The sequence below is a fragment of the Rhinatrema bivittatum genome, chromosome 3 (assembly GCF_901001135.1).
Source record: "Rhinatrema bivittatum chromosome 3, aRhiBiv1.1, whole genome shotgun sequence".
NCBI classification, from domain to species: Eukaryota; Metazoa; Chordata; class Amphibia; order Gymnophiona; family Rhinatrematidae; genus Rhinatrema; species Rhinatrema bivittatum.
Genome location: NC_042617.1, coordinates 93379420 through 93402831, shown reverse-complemented (window position 1 = coordinate 93402831; position 23412 = coordinate 93379420). Strand labels below are relative to the sequence as shown.

At 44.1% G+C, this 23412-nt stretch overlaps 1 protein-coding gene across 2 annotated transcripts in view; it reads left to right on the top strand.

Annotated features, from left to right (window-relative positions):
• FERMT1 (fermitin family member 1) overlaps window positions 1-23412 on the top strand; it is a 213159-nt gene that overhangs the window by 101882 nt on the left and 87865 nt on the right. For both annotated transcript variants that reach the window (XM_029593498.1, XM_029593499.1), the window contains 5 exons: window positions 4099-4239; window positions 8806-9019; window positions 14191-14293; window positions 19796-19903; window positions 22547-22678. In XM_029593498.1, the coding sequence (XP_029449358.1) occupies window positions 4099-4239; window positions 8806-9019; window positions 14191-14293; window positions 19796-19903; window positions 22547-22678 (698 nt within the window). The remainder of the gene's footprint in view (window positions 1-4098; window positions 4240-8805; window positions 9020-14190; window positions 14294-19795; window positions 19904-22546; window positions 22679-23412) is intronic.

The following is a 23412-nucleotide window of genomic DNA, read 5'->3' as shown; positions in this document are numbered from 1 at the left end:
TCAGAAATTAACGCCTGCCTGAAGCAGGCGTTAATTGCTGAGTGCTCTTAAAAGTAGTACAGAAAAGCAGAAAAAACTGCTTTTCTGTACATCCTCCTACTTAATATCATTGCGATATTAAGTAGGAGGAAGAAATCTATCTAAAAACAATTTTTAAAAAGTTTTTTAAAAAAGCTCCGGCAGTCAGGTGCAGGAAAAGGACGCTCAGTTGACAAGCATTTGTTTCTTGAACGCCTGGCTGTCCGCCATTTAGAAAAACCGACGCCGATAAATTCGGCGTCTGTTTTCGTAACTGGTGGACAGCCTACACTCGCGGGATCCCATTATCAAGGAGGCACTTGATAACGTGACCCCTAATTTAAATATTGCATGCCACCCCCAGGAGGGACACCTGGGAGTACATTAAGAAAGTGGGCACTGATGGTTCAGTGCCTGCTTTCAGTGCACAATTATTACATCGGCCTCTCAGTCAATCTTCCACTCCTGTAGCTCCTGGATGCCAGTTTCCACAGTGGGGAGGTGGTATAATCTCTCTGGTCCTTGGTGCAAGGTGGAGATACTCAATATGATCACTAAGTTCATTCACTGAACAGGTACTGCCCCTCTGGTACTCTCTATAGATGAGTCAAGTAGTATAGGAGGCATCCAATAATGCAGCAGGGAGCCAAGTAACGGTGTTTAACAAAAATAACAAAAAATTTACTTTATCTTGAAAAACAAAATCCAGACTAATATTGCAAACATCATAAACAGCAGAAAGATAATCACTCCCAAGGCTATAGTTTCTTAGTCCATAGAACTTTTTATCCCAAATCCTTTGGTCTGAATCAATGCCCAATACTCTTTCTGCGTAGAGGGTAAGAAAACTCTCTTCTTTCATGATCATAAACAATGAGAGAAAATGCAAAAGATGAAAAAACTCCTTGCTTCAAAATTGGATATACAACATCTCTCTCTCTTAGTCTCTTCCCTGCTGATTTCTGGTCGCAGGAGGAAACTACCCAAAACATCTAGCCCTACCAGAAGGGGAAAAAATGGCTCTCTGAGCAGGAAGTAGTCAAAAATAACAAAATCTCTCCAAAAAAATTTCACCACAAACGTTCCTATTCTTCAAATGTTTCCTGTGAGGCCTACCAAAAATACAACAGCTCCAAAACTCCTAATACACTCCTCAGTCTCTCCTAACCTTCAACCCTCTACAATATCACCGCCTTATGACTCTGAGCATGCTCACCAAAGAATATATAGAGAGAAATCCCATCCCAAAAATGGGCATGGGCTACCACTAGGGTGGTATAAAAAATGCAAAAATACCCCCCAGATGGCAAAAAAAAAAGATTTTAGTAAAGAGGCGCAGCTCCATTTGCAAGTTTGTATATGTTTGCATATGTCTATGTATATACAGAGAGAAAGAAAAAAGAAATATTTCACCAAACATGTAAAAAGTCAAGTTCTATTCCCTTGAAAATTCAGTTCTGAACATATAGCAAGAGCTGATAGTAGTGATAGTTGCAGAGAAGGTATATTCATTCATTTGAATCTGAATGGGAAAACATAATGAATGAGTTGATTCTTGGTTCAGTTTGTTGCAACCAAACCAAAATAATGAGGCTCCAAAATAAAATCCTGAACCTTTCTTGGTTCATTTAGTTTGTACCATTAAAGTTTATGGAGAAGCAAAATAATGCATTTTGGTTTTACCTCAAACTGCCAGACAGCATAGAGCCAATTAAGGATGGGACAAGGACAGAGAAGGACAAGCTTCTTAAATCACTTTTTCAACCAGCATATCCAAGCTGGAAGCTGCATGCCATGATTTCATCAAATTCTTTAGGTGAAAGTGAAATAATAAGCAATCACTATTTTTTCAATCATTCCTATGTTGTATCTCAGGAAGAAAAAACAGAGGTTTTAAAGCACCTTGCTTCAAAGTTCAGAGTTAAGTAAAAGCTTATAAAATGATTTAGATTTAGAAGAGTAGTCTAGTAGTTAGAGCAGCATTCTACAAACCAGGAAAGCCAGGGTTCAAATCCTACTGTGCTCCTTGTGACCTTAGGTAAGTCACTTTGCAATTGCCTCGGGTACCAACATAAAGGTTGATTTTAAAAGCTCTAAATGCATCCAAAATCGGGAGATACGTGCGTGTTGGGCTGGTGCGCACCACACGGATTTTAAAAACGTGCGAGTTCGCATGTACCTCCCAGTACCCTCACAAATCAAAAGGTTTTTAAAAGGGGCGGGGCATGGGTGTGGTCTGGGAAGAGCATGAGAGGACAAGGGCATTCCGGGAAGTTACCTTGAAATGTGTGCACGAGTATTTATGAGCACAAGCACAGACCAGGGTCCCCTACCATGTAACTTTACTTCTGCTATGGACAGTGTGTAAGTATTAAAATTAAAAAAAATAAGCGAGTCAGCAGGGTTGGGGTTAAAAGGATAAAAGGGAGGATCAATAATAGGGGGTTTAGGGAATCCACTCCATTAACTGGGAGCGAACTGGGAAAAAGGGCTATTGCATCAGCGCGCTTATCTAATAAAATCCCCCCCTCCTGCTTATGCAGTAGAGCCGGCGTTGCACGCACCTGCATGTGTCCATATAAAATTCGGCATATATGTAAGTGCGTACAGCTGATTTTATATCATACACACATATATGGGGAAATGAATGGAGTGTGAAGGGTCATGATGGGTTGAGATGGGGGGAAGAAAGAGGAGAAAGAGAGGAGGAAGGGAAGAGATGTAGAGAGAAGGAGAGAAAGGATGAGGGATGGAGGAGTGGGGGCTAGGGAAAAGAAGAGAGAGTACCCTGGATAGGGTGGAGGGTGAGGGAGAAAAACATGAGGAGATGGAAAGGAAGCTGGTGGATGAAGAGGGAGGAGAGGAGCCATATTGTTGGGGGATGGGGAAACCAGGAAGACAATTATGGAGGAAGGAAAAGAGGAATAGAAGAGGGAGCATAGGAGGAAGGGGACAGAATGGAGGAGGAATGGGGAAAGACATACAGGAAGATGAGACAAAGAGGAAGAAAGGAAAGAAGCAGAAGACAGCAGAAAGAAAAAGGAGGAAGAGAAAGTATTAAAGTACCCATTCTGAAAAAAAGAGTGGAAGAGACAGAAAAAAGGGCATCAGAGAAAGAAAACAAAAAAGGGACAGAGATAAGACCAGAAAATGAAAAAAAAGGTACACTGAATTGGAAAAACAAGCCGGAGGCACCAAAGGTTGGAAACTCTTTTATTATTTGTTACAGAATGTAAATACTCTTCAGTGTAAAACATCCTGGGACCCAGTTCAAAGTCTCTGACTGGGACATGTCTCCTACACAGAATTTTACATTGGGGTGGTTTTTTTGTCACTTAATCTTTATTGATTTATTTGTAGAATTTACTACAGCTAGATGTTGACTGATTTTAATTTTTCTGGTGCATAATGAATCCCCTTGTATGTAGGACATACCTGCCAGCCCTGAGGCTCTTTTATTGGAGTTGAAATATTTAGTGGTTTCCAAAGAACACGCTTTTAGGTACATTTTGAGAATAGATTATTACAATTTTCATGGGGACAGTCCACCAGATAACCATCCCTCCCCCGCAAATGAACTGCTTGCCCACTAAAGGGAAGAAAAGTCCAAGATTTGCAAACCAGAAATCAGGTCGCCTTACTCTGACCTCACCATGCCTGTAAACGATGTTCAGACAGTCATTCTTAAGAGAAAAAAAAGAGAAGCCCATGAGTGGCTGCATTAGCATCCATAGGGCAAGGGTTAGAGGGCCGCACAGAAAACATTTGCACAGGGCAGCAAAACAGGCAGCCCTGGCCCTGGCTCTTTCCTCTGCTGTTAATGTCTGCTGGCAAGTTTCATTAAAGCTGGAGCGAAAACTCCAGTGTTAGTGGATGCATTGCTTCCCCTAATGACTTTAAACAAATTAAACAACGTAATCAAATCAATGAATTAACCTGAGTACCGAAATAAATTGAAATGGCTAAAGAACCGAAAAAATGAACCAAACCTAATTTTTCTCCGTGCATATCCCTACTGTCGAGGCTGTTTCCGTTTACTCTATTACTTAACTTCATTCCCTGTTTTAAATGTTGGTGCAGATATTAGGCGGTCAGAAGAAGTTTCGCTGTTAAAGCCCTCAGAAGATTCTGTGAAAAAGAAAAAAAAGAAGGAAAACAAAGACCTAGTCATTGAGGATGTCTTGAATTTGGACAGTTCTCCGATGATATCAGGATCACTGGGTAAGAAACAGGAAACGGTTTTAATGGGTTCTGTTTTCTCTGAATCAAAGGCAAAAAAACCCCACCTCAGTCCCTGTTTTCTAACAGGCATCTACCAATTCCATGATCAAAGGGAACGGACCCCTGACCAAACCTTCTCACTGCACATCTCAAATCTGAAGAAAATACAAGGGCGGGCTTAAGGAAAAAGAGTTGAAGGAAATTAGCCTCAAGCATAAAAACATCTTGATCTAATTTAAAGGGGATCCAATAAAAATACTGGAGATGTACATGAATTACATCCTTTGGTGCCTATGTACTAAACCCTCAACGCATGTAGTGTGTGCACTGTGCAGCAAATGTGTTTACCGCACACATTAAACATAGCACTATTTAGTACAGCACTCTCGCAGGGCTCAGCCAGTACCTCATCTGTAACTGGGGAGGTGGAAAGTCACACACCCACATCAGCAAAATATTAAATTAGCATGATAATGACCTCAGTAATCATTATCTTGTTATTCGTGTAGCCAAACGTTACTGCAGTTAAATTCTCAAGGAGGTCATCCAGCGCCATTTTGTGGGGTAGAACCAGAAGAGCAGGAGGCTCCCCTCATTGTCACTTTTGGACAGAGCAGGTGGAAAGGTCCAACCAGGGAGGAGGGGAGGGAAACCGCAGGGGGTTCTTTTTCTGTCACTCAGGGAGGGGGGGGGGGTTCAGAGCTCATCGCTGCCCACATTGGGCCTTGAGTTAATTCCCAGATACTAACAACAATGCGTTACTGATGGTAGTAATGCAGGCGCATTATTGCTGGTGGTAACATATTGGCATCATCTGGCACAAATCTATGGGTCTGCTGCCCTTTAATAGACTGGACATTTAATATGGAGTTTTCCTGGATATAACACCCAGAATTAAAACTGGATGTTAACATGATTTAATGGCCAGTTGTAGTGTAGCCCCTGCCCCAAATCTGGACTCAGGCACAAAGGCTCATTAGGAGGGCCTTGGGCCATAGCGGTTCCCATACTTACCGAAACATTCCCACCCCGGGGAAGGGGGAAGGGAAATTACTTTCAAAGCCCTTAGGGTTTTCCATCTTTTCTGGGTCTCTTCTGGACATTATTCCAGTCACAGCCAATGTAATGAGTGTAGACCCTTACATATAATGAGCTGTAGATTGCTGCTGTGGTGAGATTGAACCCCCCAGGCCCTCACCAACAGCTGGCGGAGCTACGCTAGAGAGAGACTGGACTAGGGCTCCACCTATACTAACCCCTTTCCCCGCGGGTTGAGCCTTTGGGTTCAAGGGGCCAGCAGGACTTAGGCAAGAGTCTATGGAAATGGCGTAGGTGGTGATCCAGAGCCAGGCAAAAGAAGGAGGCAGGTGGCAAACGAGAGTGGTCAGTGTCCAGGCAAGGGTCAAAGGCAGGAGACAAACAAGAAAGATCAATGTACAGGCATGGGTCAGAGGCACACAACAAGCAAGAATTGTCAGTACCCAAGCAGAGGTCAAATCCAAAAGTTAGTCTATAGGGGAAATCAAGCAGGCAAGAAGTAGGACCGGTACAGCAGGAAAGGTGGAAGACAAAACGCACTGGATAAGATGAGGCTGGGCAGGCTGAAGAGACGAGGCAGATCTGGACTGGAGAGAGGAGGCAAGGCTGGGCTGGAAGCAACACCGGAGGTGGAAATCAGGAACGCAAGAAAGCAACACATGCTACACACAGGATGCAGAAGACCCATTGCTCAGGCAAGGTAGGGACATCTGCAGGGCCCTTTTATAGGGCTGAGGGTGGTGATGTCATCAAGGGGTTGTTGTGTTCGGCAGTCCACAGAACAGGGCCGCAGACCCCCACCCTTACCTTCCTCCCCGAGTCCATCCGGAAGAGTCCTGATGCCAGGGAAGGCCCCAAGGCAATACATGGCAGGCTACCCTGCTCAGCTGTGCCTCCAAAGCCAATCCTCGCACACAGTGCTGTCTCTAGATGCACGCACGTGACACTTCTGAGAATTTAAAGGGATTGCAGCAGAAAAGCCTCCACAGCCCCTGTTGATGACATCATTCAGGCTGCCCTATTTAAGGGCCTGTTTAAAGTCAGCCATCCATGTGCAAGATGCCTTGACAATAGATCCACTGCCATTGAGTTGAGCACGTTGCCTCCGCATCTGTTCCTTTGATCCTGGTTCATCCTGTGTTCCAGCATTCCTGTATTCATGGCCCTTATCTTGGCAGTCCCTGATCTTCGCTCCTGAGTTCTTGGTCTTTGTCCTCATCTTTGTCCTGTGGTCAGTCTTCAGTTCTTTGGTATCTTCTGTGTCTCCTGCCCGCCTGTGCTCTCCTGTACCTCCCTACCTGACTTCCCGTGCTGTATTTTCTCGGCTGGATCTCTGGTTTTGCCATTGACTTGCTCGACTCAACTACATCTGAATTCTGCCTGCCACTGACCACAGCCTGACCCATGACTATGCCTGGATTACACCTGCCACTGACCACTGCCTGTTTAACAACCGTGCCTGAACTCAACCTGCCTCGACCTCTGCCTGACCCCTGACTATGTCTAAACACTGTCTGCCTTGACCATTGCCTGTCTCCGATTATACCAGAACCTAGCCTACTCTGGACCCTGGCCTTTAGCTCGACAGTCTCCACAGACTTCCACCTTGTCAATGGAGGCCCAAGTCTAAGCCTTGCTGGCCCCGACACCGAGGGCTCAAGTTAAGGGGAACGAGGGCTGGTATAAGTGAAGCTCCACCAGCCAACAGTGGGGACTTGCAAGGCTCCTCCATGCAGGTTGCACAAACTCCACCTCGGTCCAAGGGTCCACGTATGCAACAGGGGTGCCATGACCATTTCCTGCCATGGGCCCTTTAAATGCAGTGATGTCGGGTGTGTGCGTGCACCTAAGAGGATGCACTAGAGGCAGCATTTCTGATGGCATCCTGCCACGCAAGAGGAGGCCGGCGGCATCTGCCGAGGAAGAGGGCTCTGGGTTTTTGCAGTGTCGGGGTGAGTGCGACGGCTTGCGGGGACGTCCCACAAGCCGCCAAATGTAAGAGCCAGCCAAGACACCACACTGCTACCAAATCTGTTGTTCAGAACTAAATTCTTCACTGGTCACTGATGGCAGGGAAAAGCAAAATCTACAGTGTACCCCAAGGGTTAGTGCAGCAGACTGTTCAGAAAAATAAAGTCTGCAAGGATGGGGGGCTGACAGCCCTCCTGCATCCTCCTCCCACGTGCAGTAAAAATTAAATCGCAGGCCCAAGAACACCACACCACCTGCTACGTGAGAGGAGGTGCCCTTGGTCCTGCGATTTTATTTTTACTGTAGGTGGGAGGAGGATGCAGGAGGGCCATCAGCCCCCCATCCTCATCATTTTAAAAGTGGTTGGTATACAAGTGCCGGGGGCTTCCCCCCACCAACTAGGGGCATCAAGATTTAGGGCTGCTCCGGCAGTATCTGGATTTGGCCGCCTAAGTTACTTCCCCAGTCCCGACCACACCCCTTTCTCTGCCTACCTTTTAGGTACCTAAATTTAGGTGCCTTGTGAATTAAGGCACCAAAGCTGGGAGCATTTTTAAAATGCCAGATCTAGGGACTTAACTCTTAAATGGGCCGATTCAATAAAATCCGCAGGAAAGCGGGCAAACAGGCCACTCGCCTGTGCGCACGATTCAGTATTTAAATGAGGCCCGGCGGTAGAAACAGGCAAAAGAAAGTGCTAGGGACGCCTCCTTTTGGCCCAGAGCAGCTGCTGTCAGCGGGTTTGACAGCTGACACTCAATTTTGCCGGCATCGGTTCTCGAGCCCGCTGACAGCCACGGACTTGGAAACCGGATGCCGGCAAAATTGAGCATCCGGTTTTCGGCCCGACAGCCGCCGGCCGACTTCAAATTTTTTTTTTTTTTTACTTTTTTTACCCTTCGGGACCTCCGACTTAATATCGCCATGATATTAAGTCGGAGGATGCACAGAAAAGCAGTTTTTACTGCTTTTCTGTGCACTTTCCCGGTGCCCGAAGAAATTAACGCTGACCTTTGGGTAGGCTCTAATTTCTGAAAGCAAAATGTGTGGCTTGGCTACACATTTTGTTTTCTGAATCGCGCAGGAATACCTAATAGGGCCATCAACATGCATTTGCATGTTGATGGCCCTATTAGATTCGGCAGGTTGGACGCACGTTTTTGGCCCCTTACTGAATAAGGGGTAAGGGAAAACACACGTCCAATGGCAGGTTAACAGTGTACTGTATCAGCCCATATGTTAGGTGCTTAAATGTTTCTCTATGAAAATCTTCACAAATCCACCAAACAATAGTCCAAAATAAGGATGGACAAGCTAGTTTAGATTAGTTTCTATCTCCTGCCTGATTAGATGATTTAAATCTCTTCCAGCCCTAACCCAGCCAGAATCTACCTGAACCAACCTGGCTTAGCTCATATGGTATAGTCTATATGCAACTTCACCTCAGATTCTGACCATGTTTAAAGTCAAGAGTATCTTAGCTGGCCACTTCTAACATATCGCCTTATTAATAGCGTCTGTGGATTCTTCTATTCATTCTTGCAATTTATCTTCTAGCAAGTCCTGGACTGTACAGTAAAACTATGACGCCAATGTATGATCCTGTGAACGGAACACCTGCCTCTGCCACGATTACGTGGTTCAGTGACAGCCCATTGACTGAAAAGAACTGTAAAATCCTAGCCTTCAGCCAGCCCAACTGCTCGCCAGAGTTACTTGCTCAAATGTATCAGCCGCGAAGTTTGATTGAGAAAGCAAAACTCAATTCTGGGTAAGGTTGCATCTCAGTTACATGATCAGTAACAGAGCAACATTTTTAAATATCTGCTGAACCTTTTTGTGCAGTCTTGAATATGGCCTTATAATTGTCTGGTTTTAGCACTGTATTACATTATGAATAATAATATGCAATGTTTTTTTTACTCTGATTTTGTTTCAGTTTAAATATGTTATGAAGCGTCTTTAAACACTGCAGCAATTCACTCTTGCTTCTTGAAGTATTTCAATCTCTTTTGCTTTTTAGGGTTTTATTTATTTATGTATCTATGGGCCTGATTCATCAAGGCATTTTCCCATAGACAAAGAATGGGAGAAATACCTTAGGGGCAAATTTTAAAAGGCCTGCGCGCGTAAATCCGGAAGGATTTACGCGCACCGGTGGCCTATTTTGCATAGGCCACCGGTGCGCGTAAAGCCGCGGGACGCGCGTAAGTCCCGGGGCTTTGGAAAAGGGGTGGGGAGGGGGCGTGTTGGGGGCATTCCCGAAACGACGTGGTGTTTCGGGGGCGTGCCGCAGCGTTTCGGGGGCGGGCCCGGGGGCATGGTGCCGGCCCGGGGGTGTGGTCGAGGCCTCCGGACCAGCCCCCGGGACCGGATCACGGAGCTGGGCTGCCGGCCGGCACGCGCAAAGTTACGCCTGCTTTCAGCAGGCGTAACTTTGCCGACAAAGGTAGGGGGTGGTTAGATAGGACCGGGGGGGTGGGTTAGGTAGGGGAAGGGAGGGGAAGGTGGGGGGAGGGCGAATGAAAGTTCCCTCCAAGGCCGCTCCGAAATCGGAGCGGCCTCAGAGGGAACAGGCAGCGTGCACTGGGGTCGGCGCACGCAGGTTGCACAAATGTGCACCCCCTTGCGCGTGCCGACCCCAGATTTTATAAGATACATGCGGCTATGCGTGTATCTTATAAAATCCAGCGTACTTTTGTTCGCGCACCAGGCGCGAACAAAAGTACGCAATCGCGTATTTTTTTAAAATCTACCCCTTAGTGAGCAGTTCTAAATTTGCTACCCCATGATATCATTAAAAGCCTCAACATGGGATTCAGTGAGGCACAGAAATAAACCATATCTTCTTTGAGAATTAATTTGGTTTCTATTTACAAAAGTAGTATTTGTTCTAGTAGAGATATGAAACACTCTAGAAATAATGAGGTCGATATTGGGTTTAAAAAAGGTTTGGATAAGTTCCTAGAGGAAAAATCCATAAGCTGCTATTAATTATTAAGCAATAGTAGCTTGAGATTTATTTAAAGCTTGGGTACTTGCCAGGTACTTATGACTTGCATTGGCCACTGTTGGAAATAGGATGCTGGGCTTGATGGATCATTGGTCTTACCCAGTATGGGAATTCTTATGTTCTTATATTTAAGTTACCCAGACAATTTCCCACCCTGCTGATCATCATCATTTTACCCCAGAAAATTACCCAGGCAAAATGTAGCTGGGTAGAAAGAGGAAGGGCGGTGATATTCTGGGGCTGTGGCATTCTAGCTGGGTAACACTGATATTGAAGTGGTACCCAGCTAAATTTACACAAATACAGATTTTTGGGGTGAAACTATTGTTCTGAAGTTACCCGGGTAACTGTACTGATTAATTTTAATTGGATATATGCAGTGGGAGACTGAGCAGATAAGTCTTGCTTTATAGCTTGTCTAAAGGTCCCTGGATAAATTTCCACTCACCAGCCCGCTCAATAAAGACTTCAATTGGAATACCAGAATAAGAAATCTTATTAATATTAGTATCATCATCATCATCATTGTGCAAACTTACAAGTAGTTGCAACCCTAAAGTGGACACAATGGGATTTAGGGTGGGTTCCATGGGAGAATTTGATCTACTTTGGGTAGATGCACATAAAGGGGCCGATTTTAAAAGCCAGGCGCTTTATTGGAGCAGACTGGGAGGGAACTGGGCAAAGGCCTGATCGTGTGACCGCGTGTTTTTTAAAAAATACCCCCCATTGCACGCAAGTCGGACCCCGTGCACACATGCGCGCCCCAATATAAAATCGGGCGTGCATGGGATATCGGCGCAGGCGTCCATGTGCACCGGGAGCCACACGCACATGGACGCCTGCGCATCCTTTTTAAAATTTACCTTCTCATCATTACTGGGCAGACTAGATGGACCTTTTTGGTTTTTATCTGCCATCATTTACTATATTATTATGTGGTTTGGGATTCCTGTCCAGCTCAGGAATTCTGCCCTTGCCCCTGGGCCCAGGTCCACTCCACCATCTGCTTGAGCCACTTTTCCTCTGAACCCTTCCCAAGAGACTGGCACTGTTCTGTTATCCAGGTACCAGACCCTCCCAGGGTTTCTGTGTGCCCCGGAGGAGGATTAAGCATATGTGCATGAAGCAATTAAGAATGAGCCAAGGCAGCAAAGAGCAGTGGAAATTCAAGGGCTAGTGCAGAAGCAATGTTTGGGCAGAGAAGAAAGAGTGGTGAGAATGTAGAGGAAAAGGAAGCCAAAATGGGAGTGCAACTGCAATTTACATAGAAATGAAATGACGGCAGAAGAAGACCAAACAGCCCATCCAGTCTGCCCAGCAAGCTACGCACTTTATCCATTTTTATTTCCCTTTTTCTCTCTCCCACCTGTTACTATTGGCTTCCAGTACCCTCCAGCCCTAATTCCCCTCCACCCCACCACCAATTTAGAGAGCAGCGCCGTATCTGCATCCAAGTGACATCCAGCTCAATTAGGGGTAGCAACTGCTGTAACAAGCAGGCCACACCCCTGCCCCATACTCTTACCCACCCCTGTTATTATTTTTTGTTTGTTTTTTTTATTTTTTTTTGGAGATAGCAGCCCTCCATCCTTCCGCTCCGTGAAGGTGGAACAATAACTACTGGCCACTGGCATCCCGCTCCGTGAATGCCTCTGTGGCTACTGCCGCTCCGTGCAGTGTTTTGCTGCCTCCACTTTATTCACGCCCTCTAGACTTGTTGGATCCACAGTGTTTATCCCACGCCCCTTTGAAGTCCTTCACAGTTTTGGACTTCACCACTTCCTCCGGATGGGCGTTCCAAGCATCCACCACCCTTTCCGTGAAGAAATACTTCCTGACATTGGTTCTTAGTCTTCCTCCCTGGAGCCTCAGCTCGTGACCCCTGGTTCTGCTGATTTTTTTCTGGCGGAAAAGGTTTGTCGTTGTCTTTGGATCGTTAAAGTTTTTCAAGTATCTGAAGGTCTGAATCATATCACCCCTGCTCCTCCTTTCCTCCAGGGTGTACATATTCAGATTCTTCAATCTCTCCTCGTATGACATCCGATGAAGACCCTCTACCTTTCTGGTCGCCCTTCTCTGTACCGCTTCCATCTTGTCTCTGTCTCTTTGTAGATACGGTCTCCAGAACTGAACACAGTACTCCAGGTGAGGCCTCACCAAGGACCTGTACAAGGGGATAATCACTTCCCTTTTCTTACTCGATATTCCTCTCTCTATGCAGCCCAGCATTCTTCTGGCTTTTGCTATCGCCTTGTCGCATTGTTTTGTAGACTTCATATCATTAGACACTATAACCCCTGGGTCTCTCTCCTGCTCCGTGCACATCAGCCTTTCCCCCCCCCCCATCAAATACAGTTCATTCGGATTTCCATTCCCCATATGCATTACTTTGCACTTCTTGGCATTGAATCTCAGCTGCCATATCTTCGACCACTCTTCCAGTTTCCTTAAATCCCGTCTCATTCTCTCCACTCCTTCCGGCATGTCCACTCTGTTGCAGATCTTAGTGTCGTCCGCAAAAAGACAAATCTTACCTTCTATCCCTTCCGCAATGTCGCTCACAAAGATATTGAACAGGACCGGTCCCAACACCGATCCTTGCAGTACACCACTTAACACCGCTCTCTCTTCAGAGAAAGTTCCATTTACCATCACACATTGTCTTCTGTCCATCAACCAGTTTGCAATCCAAGTCACCAACTTAGCACTCACTCCTAAGCTTCTCGTTTTATTCACCAGTCTCCTGTGAGGAACCGTATCAAAAGCTTTGCTGAAATCTAAGTAGATGACATTGAGTGCTCTTCCTTGATCCAATTCCTTGGTTACCCAATCAAAAAAGTCAATCAGATTTGTCTGACAGGATCTTCCCCTGGTGAATCCATGCTGCCTCTGGTCTAGCAATTCTCCCGACTGTAGATAGTTCACTGTTCTCTCTTTTAACAGTGACTCCATTACTTTTCCCACCACCGAAGTGAGGCTAACCGGTCTGTAGTTACCAGCCTCTTCTCTGTTCCCACTCTTGTGAAGTGGGACCACCAATGCTCTTCTTCAATCACTCGGCACCACTCCCGTTTCTAGGGATCTACTGAACAAGTCACACAGCGGACCGGCCAGCACATCTCTGAGCTCCCTCAGTATCCTGGGATGAATTTCATCAGGCCCCATGGCTTTGTCCACTTTCAGTTTCTCCAGCTCTTCCCATACATTTTCTACTGTAAATGGAGTTACATCTACTCCACTCCCCTCCAGTTTCTTGTTAACTAGCGACGGTCCTTCTCCAGGTTCCTCTTTAGTGAACCTGGAGAAGGAACCTGAATGGGCTGACTGAATGGGCTGACTGAAAATTGCTCAACCTTTTATGCAGCTGAAAGTACACGAACTGTCCTGCTCAGAAAGGAGGCGTTCCCTGTGGCACGTTTTGAGCAGGATTATATTCAAGTCAGTGCATGTTAATTTCCTCATACAATTTACCCGCTCAGAAAGATGGTGCAAAGGTCCATAGGTATAACATTTTCTTAGGGAAAGCATGCATGCAAGCTCCCTTTGAAATGTGATGCAAAGTCCATAAGAAAAAAGTACCCACAGACTTTCCTCCAAAATGGAAAGTCTGAAATTTGCTCACTATTTACGCTTCTGAATATTCTACCTAGCATAAGCTTTTCTCTGTTTTTCCTATAAAATTAAGAGAATTCTCCATTGACTGGTGTATTTAATGTTTACTTTATTTCAATGCCATTAATATTACAATACATGCTGACACTGCCTTATCATTCTGAGCAAATGTTGTGGGTGCTGTGTACATGTTTCTTGTAATTCAGAAGTGCTATGATTATTGAATTTTGGTTAAGTCTGCTGTACCCTTGTTATTCATTATCTGACTTGTTGAGTATCTTGCTGTTCTTCTCATCATTTTCTTTCCTTAACAGTTGGCTGGACTCATCCCGATCACTCATGGAACAACACATCCAGGAGGACGATCAGCTGTTGCTACGATTTAAATACTATAGCTTCTTTGATTTGAATCCAAAAGTAAGAAGAATCATTCATCCTCTGTAAATTTCAAGATTTGCATGTTTACCGGTAGATTTTAAAAGCCTTACACACGTAAATCCGGGGGTTTACGCGCGTGGCCGAGCCTTGCGCGCGCCAGGCGAATTTTCAAAGAAGCCCGACCACGCGTGTAAACCCCCGTACGCGCACAACTGCCGGTCCCCTTCAAAGGGGCAGGGCGAGGGGCGGGCCGGGACAGCACCATCGATCGCTATCCCAAAGACTCGCGCGCCGGCAGCCGGCCGGCGAGCACAACTTACTTCAGCTTGGGAGCTGAAGTAAGTTATGAATCAAAAAAGAAAAGGAAAGATAAGGTAGGGTTTAGGGGGTGGGGAGGAGAGGAGAGGAGAGGAGAGGAGAGGGCAAGAGGGAGGGGGTTTAGGTAGGAGGTTAGGGAAGTTCACTCCCAGTCCGCTCCTTAATTGGAGTGGACTGGGATAGAACTGGGGGAGATCGGAATGCGTCGCCGCACGGAAATTGCAAAAGTTCCCCCCTTGCGCGCGCCACCCACACATACGTACACGGAATATAAAATCTAGCGTACATGAGCACACGGCCCATGGATTTTATAAAATTGGCACGTCCATGCGTGTGCGCCAGGAAGCGCGCATGCACGGACATGCGCCTGCACATTATAAAATCTACCCCACATTCTGTTGATTTTTAAACAAATTCACATAAACTCATATGCAAAAGTTATTTATTCACTGCAAAAGCCGGTGTAACTTTCTGCAGGTGAGTTTCTGCATGTGCTTTTGCATAATTTTTTAAACAAACATGCATGTTTGCTTTGAAAACTGGTGCAACTTATGCAAGTAGCTGCCGTATAAGCTACCCAGATATCCAGTGAAACAGATTCATGTTCCACTGAATAGACCCAGTTAAAGTTGCCTATATAATGTTATCCAGGGAACTTAGGATAGATATTTTATTGACCAGATTTACCTGGCTAATGTTATCAGCGAACACTGGCTAAAATATAACCATCTCCCTGGAACGCCTCAATCACCGCCTCTTTTTTGTGTGGGTATTGAGTTACCTGGGCAAAATTTAGTCAGATATTTGGGGGGGAGGGAAGGAAATATTCAGATCTCAGGTTTTGTCTAGATAACTTTAAAAGTTACCCAAACAAACCTTTTGAATAACACCTCAATATCTTTTATCCCAAACAAATACTAATGTACTTTACAATAAAATATGTCTGCAGCAAGCAAATTATTTGCAGATCTCGTTCAAAGAAGAGGGGGCAGACATGGGGAGGGGGGGGGGGGACAGAGAGATCTGTTCTGGATTGTATGTAGCTCCCCTGGGGAAATTCAATGAATTTCCTAATAAATAAATACAAGAATTTGGGAAAAATCTGAAAATTCCATCAAAATCCAACAAGGCTGAAATTCACCTGGTTTGAGTTTCACCTTGAATTACCCATATACGCCTGAATTTTAAAAAGCCGGGCATGCATTTTAGAGACGGCCCAGCCATGCGCATATCTCCCGGTACATGCAGAAGGGGCAGGCCGGGGGGGGCGGGGTCTGGGCAGGGAGGAGCAGGGCAGGGGCAGACTGGCACGGTGGTCATTAGGCACTGTCCCAGGGAAGCACTCGCCTGCAGCTGGCTGGCACATCGGTTACTTCTGCTCTGAAGGAGCAGTAAGTATTAAAACAAAAAATATTTAAACTAGCTAGGCAGGGGTTAGGGGTCAGGGAGGAGAGGAGAGGAGAGGAGAAAAGATAGGAAGGGTAGTTAGGGGGATAGGGATGTTCCCTCCCAGTCCGCTTCTTAATTGGAGAGAACTGGGAGGGAACTGGGGAAAGCCTACTTGCGTCGCCGCGCATATTTTTTTAAATCCCCCCTCCATTGCGCGCGGGAGAGGTCACCCACCCGCACATGCGTGCGCAGACATTAAAATCCAGCACCCATCTTTTAAAATAGCCACGTCCACGTGCGTGCGCCGGGAACCGTGCACACATGGTCGCCTGTGCGCATTTTTTTAAATTGACCCCATATTGTTTGTAATGGGGAGATCCTGGGGCTTATGTACTAAGCATTTTTCTCGTAGACACAAAATGGGAAAACTCCTTTAGTATCTAGCAACTGGGAATGTGCAGATGGAACCAGCATGGGAATATCTTTGTTTTATTGCCTGTGGGGTTGTGAATTCGCAGCTCCCTCCTTCCCTCCAATTATCCTTAAAAGGGAAGGAGCCCCAGCCTACAACCTTTCCCTGGCACTCAAGCAGCCCTCCCCGTGTGTGGGGCAAAGAGAAGCCACGAGTCAGCCGGCACCATTTTGAATTATGATGGTGACCTGGCAGGAGCAACTGGGGGTCACTTCTGTCCTGTAATGGACCCAAAGGCACAAACTAAAGGGTAAGGGAGAGCTGGGCATAAGGGAGAGGGCATCGTTGGGCTAGCAGGAGGCACTTATGCGCAGGGGGTAAGGTTGAGAGCAAGGGAGGTGGGGGCTAACCCAATGAAACATCTTGAAAGAGGGGATTCAGTTGGGGAGGCTCAGAGAGGGGTTGCTTTTTGGGAGAGGAATTTGGTGCAGGGGGAGGGTTGTTTGAGTTCTGGGTGGGTTGATCCCAGTCTGTGGTTCTGAGGACATTGGCAGGTTAATGTGTCTGCTAATGTTCGGGGTGAGAATTAACTCTCTCCATAGCTTAACAAGGGTTATTATCATCTCATTTTAATACTGATGAGATCTTGGCATGTGTTTGTATACAACACAGTTCATTAATATTTGGAACATGTTGCACCTGATTTTTGCCATGTTATCAGTATCCCAGAAATATGTGTTACCAATAATGCATAATAACATGTTAACATGTTTGCAACACACGTTCATTGCCAATTTCGGTATTTAACACATATTGACACATTATAGAACCCCTCCCCAAAATTAGTAAGAAATCCTAGGGGTCCTCTGTACCATCCCCTATTCTTAAAATTTGGGATTACTTTTACAAATTAACACTCATTAACATAAGCATAAATAAATCAATAAATATACGCACATACATGGTACAGAATCAAAAGACGGTGGGATAGAAATATTTAGTAGGATACCACTTTAGGTTGGCCATTTCATCAATGCATCTGTGACCAGCACAGAACATAAAGGAAATAGAGCAGAAGAATCACTAGAAATTATTATAGTTCAAAACATGATTCCAGAAGCTCCATAGAGCAAGAGAGAGAGAGATGGCTAATGATATGTAAAGTTTTCTAATATAATTTTGGGGCATACATAAATAAACATATCTAAATATACTGTATGCATGTGTACATCTCAGTTATGGTAACAGACCTGCCGAGAAAGTTCATTGAATATTCATTGCATGCCTGTTGAATATATTTTTGGGAGATTTTTCACCTGCAATTCATTCTTTTAAATTTACTTTTATTCATTTTTAAAGGTTATTTTTTTTAACTCCTTCTTTAGAAAACCCCTCCCTCCCTCCCCCCCCCAAAAAAAGGGTAAAGTCCACCAGTTCAAAGAAGTGAACATTTTTAGACACATACTCTAAATTGTAACATTGCGAGTAGCATTTAACTTTTTTGGTTCCCTCAGCAGGCTAATGTACCTGCAGAAATAAGTAGCCCTCACCCCGAGTGAGAAAAGAAGGGCTTCTGAGACCCAATATGCCCTCCCATCCCCCCTAAGGCAACAATTTCAATACTGTGGCAGCCCTCCTCCTACACTCCATACACATTCCTCCCCCCAGCTTCATCTGGGTAATTTTCAAGTGCACCCAGGTGCTGTTAGCTAACTTTCAAAAGGAGTACCTACTAGATAGTTTCTCTCTGAAAATCAACTTTAAATACACCTGCTAAAAGAGCCCATTACTTTATATCTCTACTTGGTGCAGGTTAAGGAGGGTACAAGAGTGTGGGTGCTTTTGAAAATGACACACGCACATGCTCTTTTCCTCCCCTAATGTAAACATGCTCCTGGGACTTCCTCCTTGCACTCCGGCTACAAGTGCATGTGCTGTGCCGAGCAGAAAGGCAATTTTCAGAAGCACATGCATCCATTTTAATGCAGCTAGGCTGTTTTGAAAAAGGTTCTTCTTAACACCCTTCCACTTCCCTGACATCAGTGTTAATATGACCTCGGCGTCCCAGTGACCTCCTTCTCCTAAGGACATCCGACGAGGCCACAGTGTCCTATCCCCACCTGCCTATGCTGCTGGAAGCTCCAGAATGGAAGTCTGGGGTAGGAGAGATCCCTACGTTCTCCTGCTCTGATAATCTCATGTGCTCACGTTCCCTGTGCCTATGCAGAGCAAAGAAAAAAGAATCCATTTTGACTATCAGTGCATGCGGGTCAGGAGGAAGGAGGAATCTGTCCTGTCCCTGTCTTCCATTCTGGAGCCTCAGATGGGGTAGAAGGCTGTAGGAATCTCTTGGGGAAAGCGTGCATTGGGACACTAAGGTCACTTTAAGGTGGAGGTTCGCTGCAGCACTTTAATATTTCATGTCTGGGAGGACTTGCTTTAACACTGCCAATAATGCTAACACATTATTAGCCGTGGTGATATGGATGCAGTACTGCCACTTGTAACTAGTGGTTAGAGCAGTGGGCTATGAACCAGGAGACCAGAGTTGGAGTCCCGCTGTCGCTCCTTGTGACCGTGGGCAAGTCACTTTACTCTCCATTGCCTCAGGTACAAACCTAGGGGGTCATTTACCAGACGGATCGCACGCGATAAGGGACGTTTCGCACGCGAAAAATCCCTTATCACGTGCGATACCAAGTTGGGGGCGGAGTCGGCCCCGGAAGAGGAGGAGTCAGGGCGTTACCGGGGCCAACTCCACGAAGACGCCGCGGACGACGAAAAGGTAAGGGCCTTTTTGTGTCCCACTTTGTGCCCAATAGCTACACCTTCTATGGTGGCGCTATTGGGTGCGAAACCGGCAGCGATCGCACCACGGTAGTGTGATCGCTGCTGGCTAGCGTAGGACCGCCCCCCCATTTCGGCCCCCCGCCCCTCATTACCTAAAGTATCACAGGCCTGCGATACTTTAGAAAATGAGGCCCTTAGACTGTAAGCCCTCTAAGGATAGGGAAATACCTACAGTACCTGAATGTAAACCGATGTGATATGTCAGATTGGATGATGGTATATAAAACAATAAATAAAACATGCATGTATTTCTGGACATGGTAAAAAACCTGCTGCTAATGCCTGATGCTTTTTAGTATAACAGGTATTAAATCAGTAGATAATGCCTGCATTAAAATTACCATTTGGGTGCATTACCAGCCAATTTAAATGCAGTTAAGCAATAGTACATAGGCCCCTTAATACCAGAGACTTGTAGGAACAGAATACTGTTGAAGAAGGCATTAGCTATGTTTTTAGCTACAATTTTCTAAGCGCATGCTACAGAACTACGTTTCCCAATTAAATCTGAATACATTGCATATATTGTCTTCTCCAATTCAGTTTTCATTTTTATGTTTGTCAATGTTCAGTATGACGCTGTTCGAATAAATCAACTGTATGAACAAGCAAGGTGGGCCATTCTTTTGGAAGAAATTGATTGCACGGAGGAGGAAATGTTGATGTTCGCAGCACTCCAGGCATGTATTTGATCTTTGTTGGAAGGGCTGACACATGGCATGCCAGAAAGTAAAAATATTCACATAGAAACACAGAAACGTGACAGCAGAAAAAGACCATATGGCCCATCCAGTCCGCCCATCCGTCTACTTTATCTAGCCTTACACGGCACATCGCTGCCTCAGAGATCCCCTGTATTTATCCCATCCTTTCTTGAATCTGGATACCATTTTTGTCTCCACCACCTCCTCTGGGAGGCTGTTCCATGCATGTATCAACCTTTCTGTAAAGAAATATTTCCTAAGGTTACTCCTGAATCAACCACCTCTCACCCTCATCCCATGACCCCCTCACCTGGGATCCCATAGGCTCCACAGATCAAGGGAGAAATGGCTAATACGTGTAAACTTTTCTAATATAATTTTGGGACATACATACATATGTTCATATATAATATTCCACTGGCATGTTCTCTACTTTTATACTTATTTTGGCAAAATTAAATTATTACATCTCAAACAGTATTGTGCAAAATTCATGAGCTGTATAAATGGATGAATATATGTATATTTTTGCCTCAAAGCGTATTTTCTCAAGATGCAGAAATGATATTTAGGCTTGCATGGAGGATATTTGATTCTGCAGGTTTACATCTGTGCACTTTATTTTTAAAAACTTCTGAACTCCACTGAATCTAAATATATATGGTCATACTTATGGGACCTACGCACTAAAGGATTTTTCCCATTTTGGGCCTCATTTTTAAAGTCATTAATGAGCACAAAACCTGGTTTTATGCACATAAATGAAATGGCTATTATAATATAGCCCAGGACTCAGTGTGGGTAAAAGTATGCAGGTAACCAGGTTACGGGTGTACATTTATGTGAACCACAGAGAGGCATTTGGGGGATGGGGTAAAGCTGGAACTTATGCGCATACATTTTTATTTTGAAAAGCATGCATGAAAAATTATGTGCATAAACCTACTCTGAAGAGTAGGTTTAACTTTATGTGAGTTAATCTGTGTTCATACTCAGGTATTTACACATGAATTTTCAAAGTGAATTTATGTGCTTAATTTAACTTTGAAAATCTGGGGGAAACCTGCAAGTAAAGTGCACAGATGCTTCCCCCTCCAATTGCCACCTCCCCATCCCCTAATACAGTTATAAAATTACCCTCTTTGTGTCTATGGGTGAAATGCTTAGGTAAGGCCCATTGGTAAAAGAATGTATCGGTCTACCTTGATCATTTTTATCAGATCAGATATACTCTAAGAAGAAAATTTTCAAAGCAATTGAGTAACATTAAAACAGATTAATGCTCATTTTGTTTATAAGTTGCCTATGTGGAGCTGTGTCAAAGGCCTTACTGAAAGCCAAGGACACCACATCTAGCACTCTCCCTTGATCCATTGTTCTGGTCACCAAGTCAAAGAAAATGATCAGATTGATCTAGGTCAGAGGTGGCCAACACTGGTCCTCAGGAGCCACAAACGGGCCTGGTTTTCAAGATACCCACAATGAATATGCATGAGATAGATTTGTATGCACTTCCTCTATTGTATGGAAATCTATATCATGTATGTTCATTTAAATATCCTGAAAATCAGGGCTGTTTGTGGCACTTGAGGATTGGAGTTAGCCATAATTTGGTCTAGATAACTCTGATCAATTTTCTTCTGCCATCATGTTTCTATTGCCCTGTCTAAAGATTGCCCTCCTCTGCCCAGCTAAAGGTATGCATGGTCTTCCATAGCTAGCATACGATTAGCTGGATTAAGAGGCATTCCTAGAGGCATGGTTAAATCAGGGGAGGAATATAACGTGCATACATGGCATCGTCAAAAGTTTATGCTCTGTTTTACCCTTTGTGGTTGCCAGCAGAAAATTGCAGGTGCAAAGTATGTGGGCCTTTTTAGTGTACACTCTTGTTCTTTGTTTCTATGCAGGCTGTTTGAAAATTGCCTGTTAAATATCACACTTTGGCCAGAATCAAGGGCAGGAGACCTCCAGTGGGGGTTTAAACAAGGAAAGTGAATTTTCAGAAAACCAAACTTACATTCAGTATCTGTCCAGATAGACCTATGGCCACTATTAGAGCAAGCTGCAGAGTCTGCAGATGGGTGCATAAATGGATTGGAATTAACAACCAGCATCTCTCTCAGACCTAAATATCAGGAAGCAAGTTCACAGCTGATGAGACATTGAATATCATTTATTAATTATTCCATGTTGAGAATTTGCTCTGGAAACACTTGATATACAAATAGACAACAGAGTAAATATCTCTCTACATATATACAGTACATCAATTAATATCACATGTACATTAAAAAAAACTTCTTGTCAAATACAGCTTTCTCATAACTGAATTAATATTTTAAGAAAATAATATAAGCATGTAAGATAAACAGTAATTTTCAGAGAAATCTACAAAAAATTGCCTTTAACACCAAAAAATTACTGTGTCTGCTATAGCTCCTTAAAATTATACAGTGATGTCATGTCAATAATACAGGGTGTTGAAACTAAGTAAACAGGAAAATAATAAGTGACTGAGTAATTATAGTTCTCCTCTTATAATACTTCAAGCTGCTTATGGTATTATACAATGTAAATCTTTGCTTACTTGATTTAATGTTTTATGTTTGCTGATAGTATCATGTAGGCAAGTTGTCTTCATCATCGGACACCAATGATTTCACAACTGAGTGTGACGTCGATGAAGTAGAGGCTGCTCTTTCCAATCTGGAAGTAGCTCTAGAAGGTGGAAAAACAGATAACATTTTGGTATGTGCAATCTGCATGCATTCTTATTCTTACAGCCTCTTCTGTGAACCTCTGATTTATTAATATTATATAGGCAAAAAAATGTTGCACCTAATTGCTCGTTGCAAATATTAAAACATAACTTAATATTTCCAAGGTACAATTAGGTGCAAACATTTTTTGACTAGTTAATTCTTTGCACCAATCACTTTGTTTCAATGTATTAATATTATATTACATGTATATTAAGCCTTTATAATATTTTTCATTGCATCACAGTAAATATTTACCTAAAAAGTCTGACAGGCAGCAAGTTATCAACATTTGAAACTTTGAGGTCCAAATTCAGCTGCTGATTTAGCCTATATATTCACCGGCATGGCTGCATCACTGAATATATTCAGCTAAAGGTATCCAGCTAACTTTATGACAAGTCTACAGGCTGGTAAATAACACAAAGGCAATACAATAGTCCTTAACTTAATAAATGACAATATAGCACCAAAAGGACACCAGTACATAATATACCATATTGTACTGCATCAAATTTAACAAACATGTATTCAACTATCTTCACACATTAAAGAACATTTTTTACATATATAATTTTATTATACATATAATTATCAACAAATGGGGAATGTATTATTTGTACTAACATCTGACAAAATGAATATATGAAAATTGTGAAAAAATAATTCTAGAATGGGGAGATGAATAACATCTGACAAACTGAATATGTAAAGATTGTGAAA